The sequence below is a fragment of the Silurus meridionalis genome, chromosome 29, assembly GCF_014805685.1.
Source record: "Silurus meridionalis isolate SWU-2019-XX chromosome 29, ASM1480568v1, whole genome shotgun sequence".
In the NCBI taxonomy this organism is placed as follows: Eukaryota; Metazoa; Chordata; class Actinopteri; order Siluriformes; family Siluridae; genus Silurus; species Silurus meridionalis.
Window position 1 is genome coordinate 7,298,537 of NC_060912.1, and position 26,117 is coordinate 7,324,653.

The following is a 26,117-nucleotide window of genomic DNA, read 5'->3' on the forward strand; positions in this document are numbered from 1 at the left end:
ACAAAACATGCGCAGGACGAAAACCCAAAAATGACATTTGCTCTACAACGAAAAAACGCAAAACCTATGCTTACACTTCTAGAGTTTTATTCATAATCGGTTTGTAAGGTTTGCCCAAATGTAAAGCGATCCATCTTCGGCTTCTCTATTATCTTCGTTCTCCTTCTGACATCAACCCATCCATCACTATCCCTAACTCCCACTCTTTCCACCTCAGCTTTTCCCCTGAAGCCCAGGATTTCCAATAACATGCACAGCTATTTCCTCTTGAGCAAACTCCCGATTGCCATTGTAATGGGAATGAATGAATAGATGAGTGTTGGATGGAGGATGAAGACTTCAGGAGGAGACATTTTCCCAGAAACCACTTTAGTCTTATGTCTCTTTCCTTTTAAAGCACCACATTCTTATAGTGATAATTTTCATATTTCTATTGTATTGTCACTGAATGTGATGTTCAGAAAACCAGGCATAGTATTCTCTTTATTTAATGTATCGAACCTGGGTCTTATGATGCCGTAAAAGAATATCATATCTGATTGGCTAGTTAAGCTTAGCTAGTGTTGGCTAGGTAGCATGCTAGCTCTTTAGACATTGACCCTGTGCCCATATTTAAAGTAAACTGCTCCATAAGAACTTTATCAAACATGATTTGTCATATGAAGGTAAATTAATCAGTAATGCGTTGCTACTTTTATAACATTCTAAAAGCCCAAAAAAAAAACATTGCCATTTAGATTGACAGCATTTAGCTTCTGTTCTATTAGAAATATATGTTCATGCTAGTTCTAGCAGAAGCACCGAATAAACATGACTCAGTAGAAATTTGAAGAGCAAAAAGTTCCTCATGGTGTTGAACATCAAACAAGGCTATGAAACCAAGCAATGAAATGGCTTAAACAGTCACATGTTGGGGTCTGTTGAATGAAAGGAAGGGGTCTCAAACTTAGGAAAGATTTAGAACCCCCTGCCATAGATAACAACACACATGCCCTGTCTTAGTTTTTCTTTTTGTTAGGTGAGGCGCTGTGACCACAACTGAACTTGAGACTATTTAAATTTGAGCTTTCTCTTTTCAGGCGTAATAGCGCTCTTCTGCCGTCAGTATGACATCATTAAAGACAACGAGCCCAACAACAACAAGGACAAAGCCAAGAACTCGTCGGAGTGCAGCACCCCCGAGCATCCTACAGGGGGCCTGCTGCGCAGCAAGGTCTAACCAACCACAGGCAATAAAAGGCTTCAGCCTCAGGACATGTACGTTTATTCAACCTTATATTCATACATTGATGTAGCCCAGTACTGAACTTTTTACCAAATGTTTAAATCCCTTGTCAGTTTATTTTTATAATTATCATTATTATTATTATTATTATTATTATTATTATTATTATTATTATTATTATTATTATTATTATTATTATTATTATTATTATTATTATTATTATATGAAGTGAATGAACCATTGACTTATAAAATAAGACAGAATTCTGATGAAAAATCAGATGTAGCTGCAAAGATCAGTGGCAACACATAAGACAGAAACTAGAGGGGGTCGTTGATTGGAAAACAGTGTAACAAAGTTTACCCAAAAATCCAAAAACTAGGAACAATAGTATAACACTGGTTAAAAAAAAAAAAAGAAAAAAAAAGGAACAATAAAGAAAGCCTTGTCAGGTGTCAGGTATGACAAACAGTCTGGTGACTGTGAGTGTGACATTGACAGTGCAAGCTGTGAGTCGAGGTCCACGACAGCCATCTTTGAAAGGTGGACATTGTGGGAATTGGTGTCAGTTCTGCCATTTGTTTGACAAGCAAGCACTTTTACCTCTGTGGTTTTACCTGGTAATACCTGACTAGATACAAAACAATAATATTAATGCAGAATGTCTTTAATTTTTGAGGTGATAAAACTGGCATTTTTTTCTTAGGAATGGGCATGGTGAAATTTCATGGCATATGACCACCATAATCCGATTTTGATTATCTTGCGATCCATAAAAGTCCCTCTGGAAACATGCGATTGCTAAATGGAAGGATATTAAGGCCCATTTAAAACCACTTTAAGCCAGCCATGATACACCTGTTCTGCATGACTGCAATGAGATTCATCTCATTTAGATGATGAATGAGCAAAGAAAGAAAATAACTTGTGAAGAAAGCTTGAGAGGAACCAAATTCAAAATAGTAATATTGGGCGAACCAGAATTCCACATAGTGGGATTACAGAAGATTACTTAATACCAGGGGTCCCTAAACTATGGCTCCCAGATTTGTAACGGCCCTCGAACAATGCCATAGACATTTTGTACAAATACATTTTAAATATATGCTTTATTATTAAATTATGCTAAGTTATTAATAGAATTCAAGTCACCGATAGTTGATTGCTGAAACAATCGGCTATTGGCAAAAATCCATACTGATAGTTTTTCCGTCTTCCAGGTCAGTCATTACGAGAGCGACCTCTAGAGGCAAATTATTGATGCCTCCATTCTTTTCCAGACTTCAATCTGAAGACTTCCCTAACGATGTTTCAGACCATATTTAACATCTAAAATAATGATTTTATATAACATGCATTACTATAGCATGCATTACATTACAGTCTCTGATGTGTTTCAGAGTCAGAATCTCTGATGTTTGTCTGAACCTTGTATCAGATCAAACCGTGTTGCCGGGGGCATTATCCTACTCGGACGAGTTCAAATTCATATTCTGGCTACAATGCGTTGGTTATTTCTTGGCTCCTTACTGTTGTTGTGTCCTCCCACAGAGCTGAGACATACCCAGAAAGCCATCAAATGACATTATTGTGAAGCAAGAGTGTCCATCTTCATTGGAAAAGGACTCGTTATTAATATCGCATCCTATCAACGAATACGGACCCCCTTTTCTGTTGCTTGTCGACGAAAGTACACAAAGACAATGGCACACTCGAGCACATTCGACGAGATCACTTGAGCACACTGGGCGACTGAAGTGAAGACCTGCTAATTAAAGAAGTGTATGGCTGGGTGTTCCCTCGGGTCTGGCTCCAAACAGAGACATTCCCTAAGCTCTGAGAAGAGAGAGATAGAAATCCCAGGACACTCTGCCTCTAGCGCCGCCTCGTTCAGATAAGCAAAATGTGTCACCGCCTTTGAGGGAAGACGATAATAAACCTTGCTATGAATGAAGGGGAACAATCTCCCCCTCATATATATATATATATATATATATATATATATATATATACATACACACACACACACACACACACACACACACACACACACAAGCTTTTTCTTCTTATCATTGCTGAAACAGGATCATATAAGGAAGGGGGATAAATTGAAGTTATTTCACATATCGCTCTGTCTTTCTCTCTGCATATTATCTCTTTCTCTTTTTTTATCTCAATGCTATTTTATGGCAATTGGTTCCTCTATTTTCCGTCATACTCCCCCCTTTTCTTTCCATCCATTTGTTTTTGCTCAAAGGTTTCTTTTTTACCGCGAAAAGGAGTCACTGCTGTAAATGTGATAATGTGTATTGGTGCAGTGCAATCTGTATCTCTCTCTATCTCTTTTCTCCATAAGCACTCTCTCGCTCTCAGGGCATCCGAGTTCAAATCCCGAGGATAAATAATACAGTGGCTCGCGCCGAACCTCGTCCGTCACGCCATCCTCCACACCAGTCCCATCGCCACCTACAGACGATATATTCGAATATTATATTAATACAGTGAGAACCTATTTAATCACTCGTGCGTCTTGAGTAAATCAACAGCTTGCCTTCAATGATGAGTATGTAGAATATAAGTCGTTTTTTTGCTCCTCATTAAACTCTAAACGGTCATGTTCTATGAGTCCTGCTATAATTATGCTTCTTACTGTGACGTATGGCTCCATTAGAGACTCCGGTGCCTTTCCCACTAAAAAGCTTGTCGCGTCCCCTTTCAAGACCTTCAGCTCTTTCATAGCTCGTCTCATTCTCGTGCAGTAAATTTTCCCCTTTGACAGTTTAAGTGAAGTATGCGAGATGAGGGAGCAGCTTGACAGCACGTTATTGGACTGTCAGGACAGATGGACTTGTCACTTACAGCACGGGCGCTGACGTGGACGTCGTCCTACTGGGATGAACTCAACAAGTCGACGCTTTGCTGCAAACAATATAAACATGCTTAATGCGGGCCCGAGGTCCTGAAACAATTGTAGGACATGCAAATAAAGAGAAGTGCAGACATACACAGTAGTATCACATGACCATAAAGCGGGGATTTGTTTCATTTTCAGACCCGTTTGTATGCTGTAGAATAAGGACCAAACTATTAATCGTAAAAAAAAATAATGCTTTTTTCGTAATCGGTGTTACTTATTAAATCATGCTGATTAACTCTATGTGAGCCGATATTTATTAGGGATTATCATTTTTGGGCCAAATTTGAGTATGTAGCTTTTTATTTTGGGGGGGTACCAATTACAAAATGCCTGAACTTAGTATTGATAAAATCAGGATGTCAGGGAATATTTCTTTTAGCTCTGCTTATGTTTCTGTTTTATATAGAGGCCATGAAAAGCACACATACATGCGAGTCCGCTAGACTTGTTAATTTTAAATAGCCTGCGTTAGCTAGCTAGTTACTACGGACCGTGTTGGAATCGTAATGCCAAGTCGTTGTTTGGAAAAAGCGCTCGTGTACGGCTGCAACTGAAGTGCGTCTTACATCCAAGTCCTTTGTTGCTGATATGTGATCGAAAAAAAAGAACAACCTACTGGGTAAGTGCTGCTATTTTCACCTAGCCACTGAACTCTTCAGGCTGGGTTTTATGTTCAAGCAATCTGTTTTTTTTTAGGTTATATTGCAGGAATATGTTGTAGCTCCTTATCTTGAGATTTTCACAGAGCACAGCTTGAAGTCTGCTTGGATTAATATCTTTAATCAGATCTCTTTCCTGTTGTCTGTTCATTTGTGTAACAACCTACACTCGGCTCACGTCCCATAATATCACGTGGTACCGGATGTGGCTATTAGAGCAATTAATGAATATGAATTTGAATAAATGAGCATGCTATACCAGCATTGGGTAGCATTCCTAATCATTATAATTATTCTAATTTGTATGCATGATGTACTTATTAGCAATGATAATATTGCTACATACCAACATTGAGATCTTCCCTGTAATAGGGTTCAATCCTGATGAAAGATTTTCCTTAGACTTCATAGTAATCAGGATAAGAGCACATTGGTGGCATGCTCAAGGGCTCGTTTATTTATTTATGGCATATTTCAGCCGGCGGAGATATCAGTATGTCAAATATCCCATATTGATATATATCATTTGTGGAACTCCATCACGACCTTCTCCGGCAACGATTTGCATTTGCTTCTCTGAATTATGGCGATGTTAATCAAGTCGGTTGAAGGGTACATGAAGGAGTCACACTGCATTAAAACACCCCCCTCCCCTTTATTACCCCCAAAACCCTGTCCAGACATACAGCCATTACATTATCATGGCGGCAGTCTAACAGACCGTCCCCTCGCTCCGACAAGTCGCCTGTTCCTTCATTTTTCATGCCATTCCCTCCCACTGCCAGCAGAAGAAACTCAATACTTCTCCTCTAATGACTGCTAATTAACCTTGGCCGTGGGGAGAAAGCAGGAGAGCTGCTGGGTGAAAAATGGCTGGCATCAATGTCATGTCTGGGCAGCTTACATAAGGCAGCAAGGATTATGTTTTTCCTTCTGCAGATCGTCACTTTTCTACTGCTAGTTTCTCTTCCAGCACATCTAATGAGAGACGGTGAAAAAGAACGAGGCCACACTGTTCCTGAAAGCAAAGTTCTGCTGTGCTGACCAGAGACGATGTTCCACTCAAAATCAAAGAGGCAAACTGTCCTTCCGCTTTCAAAACTCTGTTACAATCAGTAATGGATTTGTTATACTCATTTACTCTGTCTAACCTTTCAAACCGTCTGGCTCTTTAAATTTAAAATCAATTCCATTATAAGCAGCGTTTGGGATTGTTAACGTGATGCATCGTAAGCAGTGTTTAGAACATAACATTGTTCCTAACAAAACCAAGCCCCTATCTTACCTTTAACAAATACATTTATCAGGAAATCCTACTACAAAACATTTCAACTTCTGAAAGTATACTAGGTGCACTGATTAGATACATGGTTTTGTGTAAAATACACTGTGGACAAAAGTATGTGGACATCTGACCGATCTAATATGGTTATTATTTACTGTTATAATAACCTCCACTCCTCTTGGAAGAGGTTCCACTAGATTTTGAAGTGCGATTTGTGTTCATTCATCTACAAGGGTGTTAGTAAAGTCAGATGGTGATGTCAGCATTCCAATTTATCCAGAAGGTGTTTAATATGGTTGAGGTCAAAACTCGATAGCAGGAGATATTTTACTCTAACTCCATATCTTTATGGAGCTGGCTTTGTGCACAGGAGCAATGTCATGCTGGAACAGGTTTGGGTCTCCTAGATTAAGTGAGGGGATACAATAGCGTGCTTCCAGCTTTGTGTCCTAATACTTTTGGTGATATAATATTTTCTATCTATCTATCTATCTATCTATCTATCTATCTATCTATCTATCTATCTATCTATCTATCTATCTATCTATCTATCTATCTATCTATCTATCTATCTATCTATCTATCTATCGAAACCACTTGCCGTTATTGGAAAAAGCTCACACTTCTCCTCACTGATGCGTTTTCTATAACGACATGCCACAGTGTGTTTTATTTCTAACCCATAAACCCGAATTGTGTTTACAGCAGTGCCTATGAAAGATCTAGCAGCACAGCCAAATGTAAAGATGCCGTAGAACTGTAACAATTTGCATATGTGGGAAAGGTTTTTTCTGTAAAATACATATTGAGATTCAATTTGATCAAATGTATCACTGTTATACAAGTGCATGAGTTTTTTTTTTTACTTGTAACAAGAAGGTGATGAGGTCACATCCACTGCCTCCCAGTGAACTACTGATGGACACTCGAAAGAACAAGATCATTATCCATCATCTGCTCATTCCTGTGCTTAGACTGTAAACTGTTTGTAAGTAACTTATACATCTGAAAGGAAAACAATGGTAAAGCTTTGATTTAAAAAAAAAGAAATACGGTTTAATAGGTGTTATATTATGTACGCTGGATGTAGACAATATATTTGTTGCCACACTGATCTCCATCATGCCTTTAAGGTGTTAATGATTTTAAAAACACACTTCTTGTACATATAGACGTGTCGTGGCTACTTCTTTAGCATTCCCATCTGTGAGATCAGAGCCCAAGCCTTAAAGCACTTAATAGACAGCCAGAGACGCTAATAACGTGAAGGTGGAAACTGGCATTATGTTGCATTGTAATTTAAACCGAACCGAGACGGTCACTGAGATCATTCGTCCCACATATTTACTCTGACGCATGGGCTTCAAAACAGGATGAACATTCAGTGTAAACCCACAGAGTCTGTGTTACTTGATGTTCATTAAAAACAAATGCTTCATGAGGGCTAGCATGTTTCTGCAGTGCTATACAAACTTATACAATTTATATGGATAAAAAAAAAAAACTATTACATGTCTACTTATGTACTGCCACAAAAATAATAAAGTATCAAATATTTTCAAACAGGCTGCAGTGCATTTATTTTGTTTACTACAAAGATCTAGGCTAGTTTATAACGTGCTTTTGGAAATACACTCCTACCACTGCTAAAACCACATGAGTATTGATTGAGTACTAATGTATTCGCGAACTAATGATCTGGGATTTTCTGATGAAACAATTTACAATTTAACAATCTGGATGTAGAATAACTGATCAACCATCAGCGCATTATCCATCAGTGGCTTTAGTGACCGTTCTGTCTTCACTCCAAGAAGTTCATATGCATCACTCACTGAATTTCAATAGGCAAAAACAGAACAACATCCCTTTCTTACAATGTTATGCCGTGTCTAAATCTTTAGACATTTATTGCAAAACAACCCCCCAACACCGTCCCCTGCCCTGCCCCGCCCCCTGCCCCGCCCCGCCCTATGTTCTACTACATTTTCTGCAAACTCTGTATATGTTGCTCTGGTTTGTATCATATTATTCATCATTTGTGCCAATGATTGTCTCCAGAGTGGACATTTAAGAAATGACAATAAAATGAAATCCATAGCTTTCAATAAATAAATTTTAATTAAAAAATGAATCGTAATCGTGGTATTGTAATTCACATTTTGTTTTTTAGTTAAGAATCAAAACAAAACAAATTAACACAATATACACTGATCAGGCATAATATTATGACCACCTGCCTAATATTGTGTTGGTCCTCCTTTTGCTGCCAAAACAGTTCTGACCTATCGAGCAGTAACAGTTTCTTCAGCAATTTGAGCTACAGGAGCTCGTCTGTCGAATCGCAAAACACGGGTCAGCCTTCGCTTCCCATGTGCGCCAATGAGCCTTGGCCGCCCGTGACCCTGTCGCCGGTTCATCACTGTTCCTTCCTTGGAGCACTTTTCATAGAATCTGACCACTGCAGTCCAACAAGAGCTGCAGTTTTAGAGATGCTCTGACCCAGTCGTCTAGACTTCACAATTTGGCTGATTTTAAACTCACTCAAATCCTTACGCTTGGCCTTTTCTCCTGCTTCTACTTCAACTTTTTCTAACTTTGAGGACAAAATGTTCACTTGCTGCCTAATATATCCCACTCACTAAGTCACATCAGGTGCCATGATGAAGAGATAATCATTGTTATTCACTTCACTTTGGTCATAAGTTCTAATGTCATAATGTTATGCCTGTTTGGTGTACACAGACCAAGCATCAGTTCCTGAAGCAGAAACACCTTGATGAATAAGGTCAGAGGAAAATGGTCAGACTGGTTTTAGATGACAGAAATGTACCTTAAATAAATTACTTTTTGCCACAAAGGTGAGCTGAAAAGCATCTCAGAAAACAAAATGAGCCACGTCAGGACACCACATCAGATGCCAAGACACAGTAGTCTGAGGCTATAGCAAGCCAAGGTAAAAAGAAACTAATAAATACAAATATTATTAGATCATGTTTGTCCAATCTTTTATTTAAACCATTGTATCTGCACAACCATATCATGTGTTTAATAAACCATTGGATACAACCACTTTGGATACACCACCATTAATAAAAAAATGCATTTGGGCAAACTGAATCAAACTAACAATCCCAACCAGCTGATAGTAATAGTGATCATCAGCTGAAAAACTCACGAGAGCTCATTACAAAGATCAACAGAACAATAAAACTGGAAACACAACTAATTAATATTAGTATCATTATAGTTTTATATATAAACTATAAAGAGTTGAATTGTCTACCACAGGTCAGTTTAAAATGTTAACAGGGGCAGGGACGAGGTGGTATCAAAAAGAGATATCATGAAGACCACTGCCCTTCATGAGTGATTTTGAAGTCATAAGACATCGCCCTGTCCTGACACATGAGTTTCTCACCGGAAACAGTTTCTCAATTCTGCACCCATTATACTCACTAGATTTGGTTCTGCAGACTTCACCCTCTTCCGAAACTCTTCTCAAAACCTCAAATAGGCGCAGAAAAAAATAAATCATTCACTTGTAATTCATATACTTATACCACTGTAATCATGATGAAAGGTTCACGAACTGCTTATAGACCACAAGTCAAATTCATTCATGTCTCATATGGTGCTTATGAAAGCTTTGCACACATACGATGTTACAATTGTATGTCAAATCGTAGTGCGAATATCTTTTTGCACTATGACACTTTCAGCTCTGGACTCGCACAGCACAGTGCACTTTATACTTTATACCGCACCATACTGCACACGGACACTTTAAGGACAATCACATAAACCACCTTAAATTGTTTACTTATTTACATTTACATTTGCGGCATTTGGCAGACGCCCTTATCCAGAGCGACTTGGCAGCTTGGTGATGGTGGGATTTGAACCTGTGACCTTCCGATCCAAAGTCAAATGCCTTAACCACTGAGCTACCACCTCCCATTTACTGTTTACTCCCATAAGCATACCTTGTATATATTTTTTCTCATATATATTTATATTTATATATTTTATATAGTTTTATACTTTATTTATCTGCCTTCTTTTCCTTGGTTTATTTTTTTTACTTTATTTTATTTTTCTCCCAATCCTATTCCCTCGTGCCGGACCGTCGTAAAAAGCATTTCACTGCAAGTCGTACCCTGTATGAATGTGCATGTGACAAATAAAATTTGATTTGCTTTGACAACATGTAGCTGTTGCATGTAGGTCTGCAACTAATGATTACTTTGTTAAACGATTAATTGGGTGATAAAACAAGCTCAGTTTTGCATAACTTGCAGGTTAAAGTCTTCTTTGTTGCGTTTAATATAAAATGCTCCCATGCCTTGGATGGCTTAAGACGCACATCTTTTCCTCCTGCCGGTTGACATGTACTGTCAATGTTGACATTGACTGCCATTACGCAAGCGGTTGTCTTATCTTGCCGTCACACTACCCTGTAACTTGAGCAGCTCAACAAATCGATAACAGGATTCGCTGACAACGAATTTAATTATCGATTATTTCATCGATTAGTTGCTGCAGCCCTATTTGCATGTTCATGTGTTTGAAACATCAATCAATCTGCTCTACTGCTGTAGCACGTTCACGATCATAACCATCCCTCTGCCTGAAACGCACAAAAAAGCATGCGATTCTATTAGATCTGTAGCCGCTGGTTTTACTGTCGCAATAAAAATAAGACTGTTTGTGAAACAAATGTGAAGGAGTGTGCCCTAATCAGGACTAAATGAGGGGTTACACACAGGAATAAGCAGAAATGTAAGAAGTTTGTGTTTGTTTTATTATCAATCAACCTGATGATACCCAATCAATCAGCCAATTGTGTGGCAGCAGTGTGTTGAGTAGAATAATGCTGATACAGATCAAAATCTACAGTTTGTTTTCACTTCAAACCATGGTTGATGGTACCAGAAAGGCTATTTTGGGGGTTTTACAGAAACTGCGATCCTCTTGGGATTTTCACAAACAACAGTCTAAGAGTTTGTATAGAACTCTGGGTTGGAAATTCCTTGTTAAGATGACAGTACTGCAATGCTAATAATCACTCTTAATGTGCAGAAAAGCATCTCAAATGGCATAACATCCGGGACTTATGGTGGATGTCTTACATCAACAGAATCCGCATCACCTCTCAGCCGAACCAGGTGAATTAGAGGAGCCTACATGGGGCACAGATTTACTCAGTCTAAATTGTAAAAAACAAGCATGACATTCATCAAAACAGGCAGAGAAAAAGTACACACAAAAAACATTTATCACTCATGCATCAATTCCACACATTATAAAAGAAAGTGTAGAGAACACTCTCATTTGCATAATATAATGCGCCCTAAATTTCCATCTATACTTACTATACTATACTAACTATAGAAACAATAACAAATGATCACCTGAGATTTGTGCTACTTTCAGAGCTGCTGTCATGCTTCTGCTTCTGACCATCGAGATTCAATAGTTCACCAGCACTGTGGCGTTGTTGCAACAAAACAGAAACATGAATCACAATGAAGAGTCATTCAGGCGTCTTCGAGTCGTTCTGTTACCTATGAACTATAATAACTAAATACAAGTCTCTGCCTGTGAATATAAAAAGTGATACATTTCTTTATTATTATATACACTATAAAGACTTAAGTCATGTGACCACAAGATTCCTATGTGCTTCTTGATTTGTGCTCATTCAGCCACAAGGAAGTGTGTAAAACTGATGTAGGTGAGGTTTGGAGGTCTTTAAAACGGCGTTTTAAATCATCTTTTCAGTAGGGATGAGGACAGGGTTCTATACAAGGTCACACAAGATCTTCCATTCCAAACTATGTACACATAGAGCTGGCTTTGTGCACAGTGTCATGCTGGAACAGGTTTGAGTCTCCTACTTCACATGAAGGGAAAATGTAATGCTACTGCATCCTATACAACTGTATGCATTAAACTTTGTGGCAACAGTTTGGGGAAGAAGCACATATGGCTGGAAAGGTCAGGTGTCCCAATACCTTTGTCATATACTGTAAGATTATAATGTGGCGTTTCGGCATCTGACATCCTAATAAATCTTAAAAATCTTTACAAATGAGAAAAATTAGCTATAAACATTCAGCTAGACTGCAACATGGGAGTTAGCAAATAACATTTGTGATGTTCTGGTGCTTTTTGGCCGTACGACATGTCAAATCTACTAGTCGTTTTTTACACAAGTTGCCTGAGACCTGTTAGTTTTAGTGCTTTGCCTGAAGCGCTATAATAAAGCAGTAACACTGTTGTATTAATGATGGAAAAAAGAAACTTAATTGGGTGAAACTGCTATGAGTGATTGAAAGGTCTATTGACAGCTATGATGAGAATGCTGAAGCCGATTCAGAGTATGTGTGTGTGTGAGTGTGTGTGTGTGTGTGTAAGCATGGCGGGGAGACAATAAACGTGCCAAGCATCTCTGCCTCCCACACGTTTTCAGATGTTTGACTGCGGAGTCCTCTAGAGGGCCGTGCGTCACACGGTTCAGCCCACACACACCTGCACTTAGACTTCACACAAACACACAAAAACAAACACACACACACACATGGTTTGTGGACTGGTGAGCTTAGAGTGTCACCTCGACAGCTTAGGCTGCCTGCATTATTTAATGCTGCAACGCAGGAGACGGCGAGGACATGCAGAGATCTCTTCATTTTTTAAGCAACGCACTGAGAGGCAGATAAATAAGATACACACGTGAAACAAAGAGAGTAACACACAGGCCCGTGGGATATTGTCTTACATTTGGATAGCAAAACAAAACAAAAAACACACTTGTGTTCATGGATACTCGCAAGCATGAACACAGACATGCAAACATATCAGAGGTGAAAAGCAGGATAGAGTTGTGTGTGTGTGTGTGTGTGTGTGTCTCCGTATGAGACAGGTCACATGAAAATGTCAATAGTGCAGAGCTGCTGCCCTCTCCTGGTCTAAAAGCAACATTCCACGTCATCACATTGTGTATATTTCCCCTGTTAATATATTTCTCTATAGAAATCAGCGGTTCTCAAAGTGTGGGACGCGGCCCTCTAGTGGGGATTAAAGGCATGACAGGTGGGGCGCAAACAATGGCAGGATTTCTTTAATTTTCATGAATTCTTTTCTCTTTTAATAATTTTTTTTAGTGAAGTTTTGCATTTGTATAACACTTTAACCTTGGACCTACACTGCACAGTGTCACTTTATGTCACATTATACTGCACATGGACACTTTAAGGACAATAGGTCTTAACCTTATTCTCATACTTTTTAGTTATACTATATGTAATACTTATATTTATCTACTTTATTTTTAACCTTATATTCTATTTTTCATGTTTACAGGTTGCACAGTCGTAAAAAGCCTTTCACTGCATGTCGTACTCTGTATGAACGCGTATGTGACAAATGAAATTTGAATTTGAATATGACGAAGCCTTGTTCCTTTTGCCACATCTGTGTTAGATGTGCTTTTCAGATGTTGCTTCACTGAAAACAAAGTACAGATCTCAGCTCGGTATTAAACATGTGGCAGTATCGAGCCTGCAGTCGTGTTTTAAAAAGACATGCGGTGCAAAACAGGCGTATTGCAGCCACTAATGCAATGATAAGACTCACATACTGATGTTCCATTTGTCCTTGACCTGTCCATCGTTCTTGCCAAATGCATTTTTCATTTTTGCACAGATTGCAATGTAGACAGTAATGCAAAATGATTCTGAGACCACGTCTCCCTTTTTTGCTATATTCAAGGAAATCGAGAAAAACCCAATGACTTAGAAAATCAATAATGGAAGCAATCAATATCAAGCACACTGTGAAACATGTGAAATGACAAATACATTCAAGAGTCTTACTAAAGCTTGATCTTTTTTTGTATTTATTTTTATTTTGGTCCAACATTATTATAGTGGAGAGGTTTTTGTGGTGTCCATGCATGTGAGAGATGCATCTTCACCACTCCTACATTGTCCCTGCTGACAAAGTACCGTAATTTCTTGACTATTAAACGCACCCAAATATAAGCCACTGAATTTTACAAAGATTTTTATTTTGAACATAAATATGCCGCACCTGTCTATAAGCCGCAGGTGTCTACACTGAAACTAATGAACTTTACACAGGCTTTAACGTAAGACAGTGTCTGTTACACGGCTTGTATCTAAACAGTAGCCTACCAAGAAAGTCATTGTTCACTGTCTTCCTCCTTCCTTTCACAACTATTTCTCTTGGGAGTTTATCTTTTGGCATCGTCGTGCGTTTAAAAATCACCATCGGTGAAGCTTTTCTCCCGATGCCATGCAGCTCAGAACACAGGTGAAGTGTTTTTTCATGCCCAGTTGTTTTCAGCGTGACGAATGATTCGCATTTCCTGTTGACAGCCCGAGTGAGCGGCAGGTCAAACGTCAGAGGAACATCATCCATATTTATGATGTGGTGCGGCCCGATTCAGTGAGTGCATCTGATTTAATATAAAGAGTTTCATTGGTTCACCTGAACTCTTTCTGCATTTTTACTGGTCTAATGTTATGTAATGTTACTATGTCAAATGCTAAAAATGTAAAATGTAATTATCAGAACGTTATACTATACTTAATACTTATTATATTAGATACTATAATATTATCACTACATACTAATATCTGTAATCATCCAGTTATAGAACATTTCCTTTCTTTTTATCTTGAAGAAAAACTACTGAGATGAAAAAACTGCAAGCATTCGGTCTGAAGACTCCGTCCATAGATTCTTACATGAAGCTTGCTATAACATTTTGTCTCAGGCTTTCATTATGTGGAGTGTCTGTCGGTTACTATAGAAACCGTAAGAGTTGAGAATGAGCACCTTGATATAAAGCTGTATTTTTCTTTTTTTGTCACCATTATTTAAAGACTTTTTTTTTAGATTTCACGGAGTAAAAACAGTTTCCAGGTCTGTTTTTTCCCGATTCGGATGAAAATGTGCGATGCCATTCTTTAAAAGGCGTGAGGCCCTAAAAGCAGAAACGCTGCATCTGCATGCACTTAACAGATCATTTTTATTGATATACAGGTAGTTATCTACAGGAATAAGTACAGTATACAGTGCGCTATGTTCCTATTTAATTCGGTACACATACCTTGGTTACTTTAGACCACAGACTTTCTAGCACGTCTATGGGAAGGATCCACCATAGTACTACTGCTGGCCTGATATTATTTGAAAGGTGTTAAATTAAATGCATTCCACAAAAAACTAAATAAAAACTGGCAGTAGTGGATAAAGCAAGGTACTGAAAATCATCTATATTGCTTTGGCAGGAGAGAGAGACTGTCTGGGTCACTCTAGTCTATAGTATTTAATAACATAGACAATAAAATTAAACACAAAAAGGGTAACAAACTGGCAACCCGATCTACTGTACTGTTTTTGGATATGACAGGACGCATCCCAATACTGATTCAGAAGGCGAAAAAGAAATCAGAATTGAAAAAAAAAGAGGTGGTGGTGTTGAACAGGATAGCTCCAGTGCTGAAAAATAGACTCTTGCCTAGGTTTAGAAGGAGAGTCTCTGTAGGATGGAATGTAGTAGGTTCATCTCGAGTCTTTCTGAGCAGTGCCTGGAGATAAAACGGCATCGAATCCAAACCTCTACAATCTGCTTTCAATGGTAAAAAGGTTGTCAGTGTCGTGTGGTTTATTTATCCCAGTGTCCAGGATCTGAGGGTGAGGATGGGACTCGGCAAGTCTACAGAGAGAGCGAGAGGCAGAACGGGAAAAAACAAAGACAAAACAACACCAGAGTCACCTTATACTGCTGGTGTGGAATCGTTATTGCTAGGGCTACGGTAGGCCCAGGTGGACCTGCTTACGAATTATTTATCAACTGCGTAACCTTGAAACTGCACGAAACTCTTCTGAGAATGTGAAATATACTGTATGTGAATGTACCCTATGTTTCGTTCCATCGATTAGCAGCGGTGGACGGTAAGGAAGTCAATGTAATTGAAGTATTTCCATTTGGGGAGATTTGTACTTCACTACATTTCAAAGTCAAATATCTCAATATTTTTATTTATTTTATTCATGGGTAAAAACTGAACTAGTCACGCATCCAGCAAGCCACCAGTCAGGGAACTTGGTGGTATCTACTTGGCGTAAACATACAGTTCAGCAGTTTAACAGCAAGCAGAACATTTAGAGAGGAATAAATGATGGAAGAAACTCCTGACTCGGACTCCCTAGCTAGCTTTAGGGCTAATGACTAAAGCATTCTAATGATATCAATCAGTGTTTGACTCATTAATATCATTCTGTTAATAAATTGGTGTGCAAAAAGTAACAAAGTCTTTTCACATAAAGTTGATTAAGCGAAGGTTTTGTGACAAAAATAATAATAGGAACGTTATAGACATAATAAATCAGAATACTTTGAACACTTAAGTTGATTTGAAGTCTCAAGTTTTACTCGAGTGAAAGTTTAAAGGGAGCACTTTTACTTTTACTGGAGTAATATATCTCTACTTTAACTCAAGTTCAAACACACTCCAGAATCTTGTGAAACATCTTCCCAACAGAGTGGAAGTTATTATTAACAGCAAATGGGACTAAATGTTGAATGGGCTGTTCAGAAGCACATACGTGTTTTACAGTCAGGGGTCTTTTGTTCAAAAGTACTAATGTTGATATATTTTCGTCTTACAACTAACGAGGCATTAAAGATTAAAAGCGACAACCTGACAGCATTAACAGCTGATGCTTAACAAAAGCCTTAATCCAAATAAAACAAGACAAAAAAATTTAGAGATGAAAATTAGAACATATTTTTTACATTGAAAATGAGCTGCTAAAGTCACTAAAGGAAGCTGGCAGCATTTACAGCATCCCTGCTTTAAAGAATTATGAATAAAGATGGGATGGAGGAAACTATACAGATTGATAAACATGATTATTAAAGCAAGAAAGGTTATGCCATTGAAAGGAAAGGTAATGATTATTTTAAGACTAGACTTTATTACCTGCAGAGTACTCAAAGCTAGCCAAACTGCAGCTAAGGGCAGAGAGAGAAAAGAATTAGGGCCTGTAGAAATGCACAGCTATTAACTTCCTGTTTTCCCAGTCTCACTCCTGTGCTTGTTATACAAAAAAACATAAATACAGGATCACTATTACTGGTGTTAACATCCTTGGGATTTTTTTTTTTGCTTAATTGAATTTATTATAAGCAATTACTTGTACTCAGGTTCCTGCAAACTCTGAATCAATGGTTCCACTTCTCTTGGTTTCCATCTAATACAGCTAAGAAAAACTGAATGCCAAGAAAAGGGTCTCACCTGGAAAAGGCTTCATCCAGACCATCACTGACCTCCTATGAAAAAAGTGAATTCGATTTTGTGTTATCCTTTGTGTATAAGGTCTATAATCGGGAGCACTGTGTTTAGTGTGTGGCCAGTAGGCGAACTGATATTCTTACCCTGATCTTCTTGTGCTTCTCAAGATGGTTCTCCAGTTTCTCAGGGCTGTCCACGTGAACATTGGAGCAATCCTCAAAATCCAAAAGGTTGTCTTTAACAGAATCTAAAAAATTTTTTTTTGCATAAACCTTTTGTCTGGTCGTTTTAATCACTTTTAAGTGCACTTCGTATTTTTAAAGAAGGAGCAATCTGGCTTGTATCCACTTTTTTTCCTAAGCTCCATGACGCTTTGCTCGAACTACGATTGGTATCAACAAGTTTCGAGACTAGTTTTGTAACCTGCCAACAGGTGGCAGCACACGGCTGCACCGACCTCAGTGACGTCAGTGTGCCAAAAGACACTGTCCTGTGTACATCGGGAGTTGCTCAACTGGTGCTATTCTGACCACGTGTGTGGAGGGAACCTCCGGTACGACGTAAACAATCATTCATTGCAGTGTCACTACTTATTCATTCATTCATTCATAGCAAGATGTTTAATCACACTGACAGAAATGATAAAGGACAAAATCAGCACCCTTCCTTAATAAAGGAATATGTGGACGATTTTTTAAAAGATGTGGGAAATGCTTTTGTTTAATTAAGAGCTGATGCAGAGCCGATTCACTTTAAATAAAGTGTGTTTACCGTCTATGTACTAACATTGAAATTAATTATTTGATACGTCTGCTTATAAGAACAACCACGAACAGCCTGGGGGAAAAAAAAAAACGCACATAAAACTTGCAAGTCAGTGCAAGTCAGTCAACGCTGCTATTATTTCTGACGGAAGTAATACCCAAAATATAACAGTTTTACAGTGGCGCCCCCAGGAAAAGGTGATCAGAGGATGAAAAGTGCACAGAGGTATTAAGAGAAATGCTTGTTAGAATCTCCAATATGAATGCTTTTATTGATCCTGAAACATATGATCAAATGTTTAAGGGAGATCTGGTTATTCCTATATCTCATTCCGAAATGTGACAAAAAATATAGTTTGCCAAAATAACTGAATAATAATACTACAAATACTTTCACAATATATGTAACCTGTGTGTTAGAGAGGGAGAGAGAGAGAGAGAGAGAGAGAGAGAGAGAGAGAGAGAGAGAGAGAGAGAGAGAGAGAGAGAGAGAGAGACAGACTGTATCTTCGTTACCCTCAGTTCCACTGAGCACAGAGGCGGATATATCCGATTGTGTGTTATTACTAGTCTCCAAGCCTGATTTTTGTTCTTTCTCTGAAAATATGAGAGAAAAGTGAGATTAATCATTAAGGTCATTCAAAATTTTTTACAAAGCACAAATAAATGTATCAGTAAGAGAGACAAATCATTAAAAGGCTTAATCTAAGATGCTCTCAGAGATGAAAGCAAACTGGGGCGAATAGTTTCTCTTAGTGATGAACCTCCTCTGTCGAGCTGCCAGGACTCGAAGGCCACGTTGAAGGCTTGTGCTACAGTGAGTGTCACAGCCTGAGCCTGGGAAAAGCAAATAAGAGAAATAACAGTGGCACTTTTAAAGCACATGGCAAAACAGCCATTTTTACAACCATAATATGACAAGAATGAAACATTTGCAGACAAAGATGGATGTGTGCATTCAAGAGGATAGATAGATAGATAGATAGATAGATAGATAGATAGATAGATAGATAGATAGATAGATAGATAGCAATTATATAGACAGAGACAGACAGACAGATAAATAGCGATTCTATAGACAGACAGACAGACAGACAGACAGACAGACAGACATAGATAGATAGATAGATAGATAGATAGATAGATAGATAGATAGATAGATAGATAGATAGATAGATAGATAGCAATTCTATAGACAGAGAGACAGACAGACAGATAAATAGCGATTCTATAGACAGACAGACAGACAGACAGACAGACAGACAGATAGCGATTCTATAGATTGACAGACTGACAGACAGACAGACAGACAGACAGACAGACAGGCAGGCAGATAGATAGATAGCGATTCTATAGACAGACAGACAGACAGACAGACAGACAGACAGATAGATAGATAGATAGATAGATAGTGATTCTTTAGATAGATAGATAGATAGATAGATAGATAGATAGATAGATAGATAGATAGATAGATAGATAGATAGATAGCGATTCTTTAGACAGACAGACAGACAGACAGACAGACAGACAGATAGATAGAGCATTTACAGTAACACTAGCAAAATTGTTTTGTGTATCTTAATACCCATAACCGAGGCGTTAAACTTTTAGTATAATGCTCTTCTTTGTTTACAAAACAAATAAATAAATTCAATCCTCCACAAGGCCAATAAAAGCTGTTACTACGACTTGTTAAAAGAGAATCTTACATCTTTCCCATCTTTAGTCTCTGCAGTATGATCTCTGCTCTCACTGAGCCTAAGATGATGTACTGGTTTGATTAAAGGAAAAAAAGAAACAAATCCCACACAATTATACAGGAAGTCACTCACCACTTTCTTCTTGGCACAGAGGAACGCGTGACACTCCAGGGTCTCGTTTTGCTCGTTCTGGGTGATGTACGCAAACACTTTGTCGTGCATTTTGTCGGCTGTGCAGTACGATATTCTGAATGGAGCGAAGTGAAGAGAAAGGTCACGGCTGAGCTGAACTGTGGAGCATTAGAGCGATTACTATTATCACAATTCTATGCATGTGGGAAGGAAATCGTAAGACTGATGATGCCTGATGATGATGATTGGTGTGTTTTAGGGCTGAAACGAAAAAAATCATCGAGGCAAATAATTTGCTTCGTTTAGTCCATTTAACTACACACGGTGCACTGTGTTCCACGGCGGGACTATTATTACCGACGCACCACTCGCTAAACTCTGGAGCGCTACGGACAGGTAAACACAGGAAATGCATCAGGATGGAAAAATGAAAGAATGAGGGGAAAATAGCAGGGATGCACCAGTTGCCTGGTCATAAAACCGAAACATCAAATAAAATTGCACGGTATCAAACTGAGCCTCTGATCCCTTGAGAGAACTAACAATGAGGAGGAGACAGAAGGAGACAGATGAACTTCAGGAAGACAACATGGTTACCTCAGAATTACGAGAAAATCTCGGAATTCCGAGAAAAAAGTCGGAATTTAGTTTCTAAAGGATTCAGGCCAAAGAAAAGTTTCAGTTCAAACCCGTTCAAACCCATTTTTTTAAGTAATCTGAAATGTATTTTGATATTTTTATTTGATTTTTTTATTTATATATTTGTATTTGCATTTTGATGTAATATGGCAATTCAATGCGCAGTATTCCCAGATATTCTTGTATACAATTTCAGCAATAAAATTTACATTCTTTTAAAAAGGAAACAAATTACTTGTTCATTTTAAGAGACGTCTTATTTTCTCTTGCATATTTAGTATTGCTCTAAAAAAAAATAATATCAATAAAAAGAAATTAAAAAAGGACTTCTTATCCGATTATTTGATAAATCAGCGGAATAATCGGTAGAATACTTCATTACTAAAATTATCGAAAGCAACAGCTTTAGTGTGTTTTGGATTCTGTCTGCTTTATGTCTACTTTTAAACAAATGTATCTGAGTGAATTTTTACTTATCATGCAGGTTTCACAAATGCAGTCTCAGATATACTTAAACAAAATCAGCTCAGTCGTTCAGTTTTATTCTATATGAAGTCTACTGAAGAATCCGAGACTTTCACCTGTATATCGAGATGCGCTCTAGAAGCTGATTGGAAACGCGGTCGTGGATGAGCATTTCCTGAGGAGAGACTGTAAGCGCCACCTTAGGGAGCTTCTTGCCGCCAGCTTTTGCCTAGGAATAAAGATTTCCATACAAGAATTATTACAAAGAAGCATGAAAGATCAAGTTTGTCAACACTTTTCATAAATATAACACAGACAGATGACAAATAACTTCGATTCTTCTTGTCATGGATTCTGCACATCAAGCGATGATCACTGGTGTTACGTGTCAGTGTTGTTTTGGGTCTTCCCCTCACTTCCCCCCTCTGTTCCTGCACTCACTCTAGGCCTAGCCATAGTGCCTAATGCAACATACACACTTAAACCAATGAAACCATGGCTGAATTGTACACTGGTGTGTATCAGAAAACGAAGTGTTATTGTGAAGATGAGCACCGTTGAAACGATCCGTTTAATAGCAGCAGCCGACACGTCTTCGCCTTTGGGCTGGTCCACGAGGGTCATTCCTAGCTGCTTGAGATTAAAGGTCATGCCGTCCACAAGGGTCTCCCTCGTGTCTGTCCAGTTCTCTGGAAGCTCTGGGAAAATAGAATGATACAAAAAGATTATGAACCAGAGAGTCCACACACATATACAGAGTACAAGGGATTAGGGATGGCACAATACCACAATTCTGGCTTCGGTACGATGAGAGAATGTAATACCACGGAATCGATAATAAATCGATATGGTATGTGACAAAAACCAATATCAAAATAGATTCATATCTCAGTACCTTTGTATCAAACTGTAACAAGAACAAATATATAATTAATAATAAATAATAATAGATATATAAAAATAAAATAAATAAATAAATAAATAAATATATATATATTTGAACTAATACAGTGAAAATATATTAAAATCGTATTTTTTCAGGGCAAACACATAGTGCAAACCAAATGTCACAAAAAACCTACCATTTAATTATAGTTAATAAAATTTTTTTAAATGCAACTGAAGTAACACTAATAAATACATGTGCATATCATTTGGAAAGCTCTGCCGCCTACAGGTGAATTTCAGAACAGCAGCGTATGCAAATGTATGATATGGTACCGTTTGGTATTTTTCAGTATCGCTATATACCGCGCATCCCTACAAGGGATAAGAAATACATAGGGAGCAGACAGTAGGAACAAATATTGGAAAATGCCTAGCATTCCTTAATCCCACCCCCAAAGTCATATGACAAAAATGAAGCTTAAAACACAATAACAACAACTCTAAACATAGACAAAGCGGACCAGGGTTATAATCAATAGAACATTTATACTGTAGATCTATTTCATCTGTCTCTCTCACACACACACACACACACACACACACACACACACACACACACACACACACACACACACACCTCTGCATAAGAAACACCATTGACGTTCTCGAAAAACCAAGAATCTGATATCAATTTTAAACATTCCTAGACTTTTATGTGTGTTGTCATTAAGTATTGATGAATTATAGCTTCAGGAACTAGAATTATGCATTAATGTCTGAATACTGTATGCATTATTTCTTTGCATTTTCTATCCACCCTGATTTCACTTCATTACCATAATCCACTTCATTATTATAAACTGTTTACATGCTGTTTTTGCACATCTTTCCTGGACTGCTGCTATTTGCTCTTTTGCACAATATTTTGTTTACATTTTTGCGACTGTTCACTTTGTCTCTTAAAACAGGGTTACTGGTCTAGCTATTTTGTGTTTTGTGTATTGTTTGCACTGTCCTGTGTTGTCTTGCACTGTCCTGTGTTGTCTTGCACTGTCCTGTGTTGTCTTTGCTCTGTCTTGTGTTGTCTTTGCTCTGTCTTGTGTTGTCTTTGCTCTGTCCTGTGTTGTCTTTGCTCTGTCCTGTGTTGTCTTTGCTCTGTCTTGTGTTGTCTTGCAACTGTCCTGTGTTGTCTTGCACTGCCCTGTGTTGTCTTTGCTCTGTCTTGTGTTGTCTATACACTGTCTTGTGTTGTCTTGCACTGTCCTGTGTTGTCTTTGCACTGTCTTGTGTTGTCTCTTTGCACTGTCCTGTGTTGTCTTTGCACTGTCCTGTGTTGTCTTTGCACTGTCCTGTGTTGTCTTTACTGTCTTGTGTTGTCTTTGCACTGTCCTGTGTTGTCTTTGCACTGTCTTGTGTTGTCTTGCACTGTCCTGTGTTGTCTTTGCACTGTCCTGTGTTGTCTTGCACTGTCCTGTGTTGTCTTTGCACTGTCTTGTGTTGTCTTTACACTGTCTTTTGTCTTTGCACTGTCTGTGTTGTCTTGCACTGTCCTGTGTTGCCTTGCACTGTATTGTGTTGTCTTTGCACCGTCCTCTGTTGTCTTTGCTCTGTCATGTGTTGTCTTGCACTGTCCTGTGTTGTCTTTGCACTGTCTTGTGTTGTCTTTACACTGTCTTTTGTCTTTGCACTGTCCTCTGTTGTCTTTGCTCTGTCTTGTGTTGTCCTGCACTGTCTTGTGTATTGTCCTGCACTGTCCTGAGTTGTCTTTGCTCTGTCTTGTGTTGTCCTGCACTGTCTTGTGTATTGTCCTGCACTGTCCTGAGTTGTCTTTGCACTGTCTTGCGTTGTCTTGCACGGTTTGCACCAGGTTGCACACATGCACTGTATGTGGCGAGGACACTTTCTAGTCCTTGGCCCTGTGTTTTTCTGTTTCTGTGATGGTTGTTTTATGTTGTTGTATGTGGCATCAGGGTTCAGAAGGAACGTTGTCTCATGTCATTGAATACTGCGTCAGCTATATATGGTTGAAATGACAATAAAAGCTTCTTGACTTGACTTCAGTTCCATTTCTTCCAAAACATTTTCAGGATTCTCAAGAGGAGCTTTTGTCCTCCATAATGATTGAAAGCTCCTCTGCAGCACTGTGGAGTCTAATCTTGTTGGCAAGTCTTCGCAGAACGACATAACAATACACGTGAGAGTTTACACCTGTATTAGACACGATGTGAACACTTTTTGATTTGTAATTTACGTGCAAACAGTTGAAATGCCAAGCAAACATCTACAGAAAAACATGGTATGAAGTAATATGATTAGCTTCCCTCCCTGCAGTGTAAATGAATTCTAGGAATTTTAAGCCTGTGCTCGTGATATTAATTCGTTTTTAAAACACTATAGGTAGCTTATATGAGAGAGAGAGAGAGAGAGAGAGAGAGAGAGAGAGAGAGAGAGATTGATTTTACAGCTGAAGAATTGCCGATCTGTAATTGGAATGTAGGTAATTAACTCATGGCTGTGTCCTAAACCGCGTACACTAAGTAGACTGACAAAACTAGTGCACTTCACCTGTCTATAGTGACCTGTTTCGACTTATTATGTAGTGCAATAACACGTTTTTTTGGACGCGGCCAACACTGCACATGAACTCTCAGAAAGAAATGTACAATAAAAAGTAAAGTCAAAATTATGAACTTGAAAACACACACACACACACACACACACACACACGCGCGCGCGCAAACTACTTAAAACCAAACCAATGGTAGGAATCTGCACTCACTTCTATGTTTGGCGGAAGGCCACAGCTGCCTGGAGACACTCGGACTCCGGATCACCTTTCTGGCTGATTTCAACACGTCCATCCTGAATACCAATAGATTTTTAAAATATAAAATATATATGAATATATTGTATATATATAATCACAGTCTCTTCGCGTCTGGTCCTCAGTGTGAACTTTTTCTTTTCTGGTTTGATGTTGTGCTTTAGTGGGCGGGGTTATGGCTGTCAATCATAAAAGATCAAAGGCGCGTGCCTTAGGTCTTAATACACTGCCTATTAGGATAACATTGGATTTTCTCACTGTGCTCTAAGTTTCCCTGAACTACAACTAAAATAAAAATTGAAATGTTTTTTTTTTATTTCATTTCATTTGATATATTATGAAATCATAAATGAGAGGAATCATGGGACATTTTATTTTAATATAATAGTTGGTAGTAATAATAATAATAATAATAATAATAATGCAACATTTATTTTTTGAAGTTTTTCCAAATGGCATTTATTTCCTTTTTTTTCCTCTTGTAGAAAAAGGAAAATGAATTGCATTTAGAAAAAAAAAAAAAACAACTTCATATCTTCACTAAATAGTGTGTGTGTGTGTGTGTGTATATATATATATATATATATATATATATATATATATATATATATATATATATATAAAACACTTAGAATTTCCTATCTAATTTATATATATATATATATATATATATATATATATATATATATATATATATATATATATATATATATATACTGGAAAATGTTTATTAAAAGCTTTTACTCCAAAGTGCTGACACTGGAGACAAAATGTAAACACTCGTTTATACGTTTAAATTGTTTTTGGAGTGTCATGTCCCTGTAAATGAGCTTCGAACACATTAGAAATGCATTGATGCAATGCTGTGATTTACGTTAGAACTAGAATTAATGTAAGCAACAGCATTTGAATGATAAAGAATTAAAAATGTAAAAATGGCACAGTATGAAGTAAGTTAACCTGCTCTGATCTCAACCTAAATAAACAGCTTTGGGATGAACTGAAACACTGACTGCACCCCAGGGTTCCTCACTCTACCTGACAAATCTCCATGAGCACAATCCAAAAGCTAGTGGAACATCTTCCAATATGACTGGAGATCATTTTAACAGCAAATGTGGACCTGGATGTTGAAAAATTAAAATATGGATCATGTGGTCAGGTGTCCACAAACATTTGTCGATATAGTGGAGGAAAGAATGCACGTCAAAGCGCCCTCGTGTGGCTAATAAAAATTGTACATCATGCTAGAGTTCCTACATACAGTATCTAAATACAAGTCTACA

General features: G+C 38.0%; 2 protein-coding genes across 2 annotated transcripts in view; one reads left to right on the forward strand and one right to left on the reverse strand.

Annotated features, from left to right (window-relative positions):
* fndc5b (fibronectin type III domain containing 5b) overlaps positions 1-7,649 on the forward strand; it is a 28,549-nt gene extending 20,900 nt beyond the window's left edge. Inside the window, 2 exon segments of the mRNA XM_046844452.1 lie at positions 1,080-1,257; positions 2,777-7,649. Of these exon segments, the coding sequence (XP_046700408.1) occupies positions 1,080-1,219 (140 nt within the window). The 3' untranslated portion in view covers positions 1,220-1,257; positions 2,777-7,649.
* Positions 7,650-15,125: 7,476 nt separating this feature from the next.
* ldlrap1a (low density lipoprotein receptor adaptor protein 1a) lies at positions 15,126-24,970 on the reverse strand. The gene is made up of 10 exons (XM_046844165.1): positions 24,787-24,970; positions 21,675-21,817; positions 21,236-21,348; positions 20,016-20,130; positions 18,945-19,017; positions 18,697-18,777; positions 17,560-17,663; positions 17,420-17,454; positions 17,105-17,136; positions 15,126-15,834 (listed from the first exon to the last, which is right to left on the reverse strand). The coding sequence occupies exons 1-10, from the start codon at positions 24,866-24,868 to the stop codon at positions 15,788-15,790; spliced, it is 825 nt and encodes a 274-aa protein (XP_046700121.1). The 5' UTR covers positions 24,869-24,970; the 3' UTR covers positions 15,126-15,787.
* Positions 24,971-26,117: the final 1,147 nt, after the last annotated feature.

Coding starts and splice junctions, on each gene's coding strand:
- ldlrap1a (XM_046844165.1), bottom strand. CDS start 24,868: ATGGACGTGTTGAAATCAGCCAGAAAGGTGATCCGGAGTCCGAGTGTC. Junction 21,349..21,674: donor TTAAACGGATCGTTTCAACG/GTGCTCATCTTC, acceptor CTTTATTCCTAG/GCAAAAGCTGGCGGCAAGAA. Junction 17,137..17,419: donor CTGGATGAAGCCTTTTCCAG/GTGAGACCCTTT, acceptor CTCTGCCCTTAG/CTGCAGTTTGGCTAGCTTTG.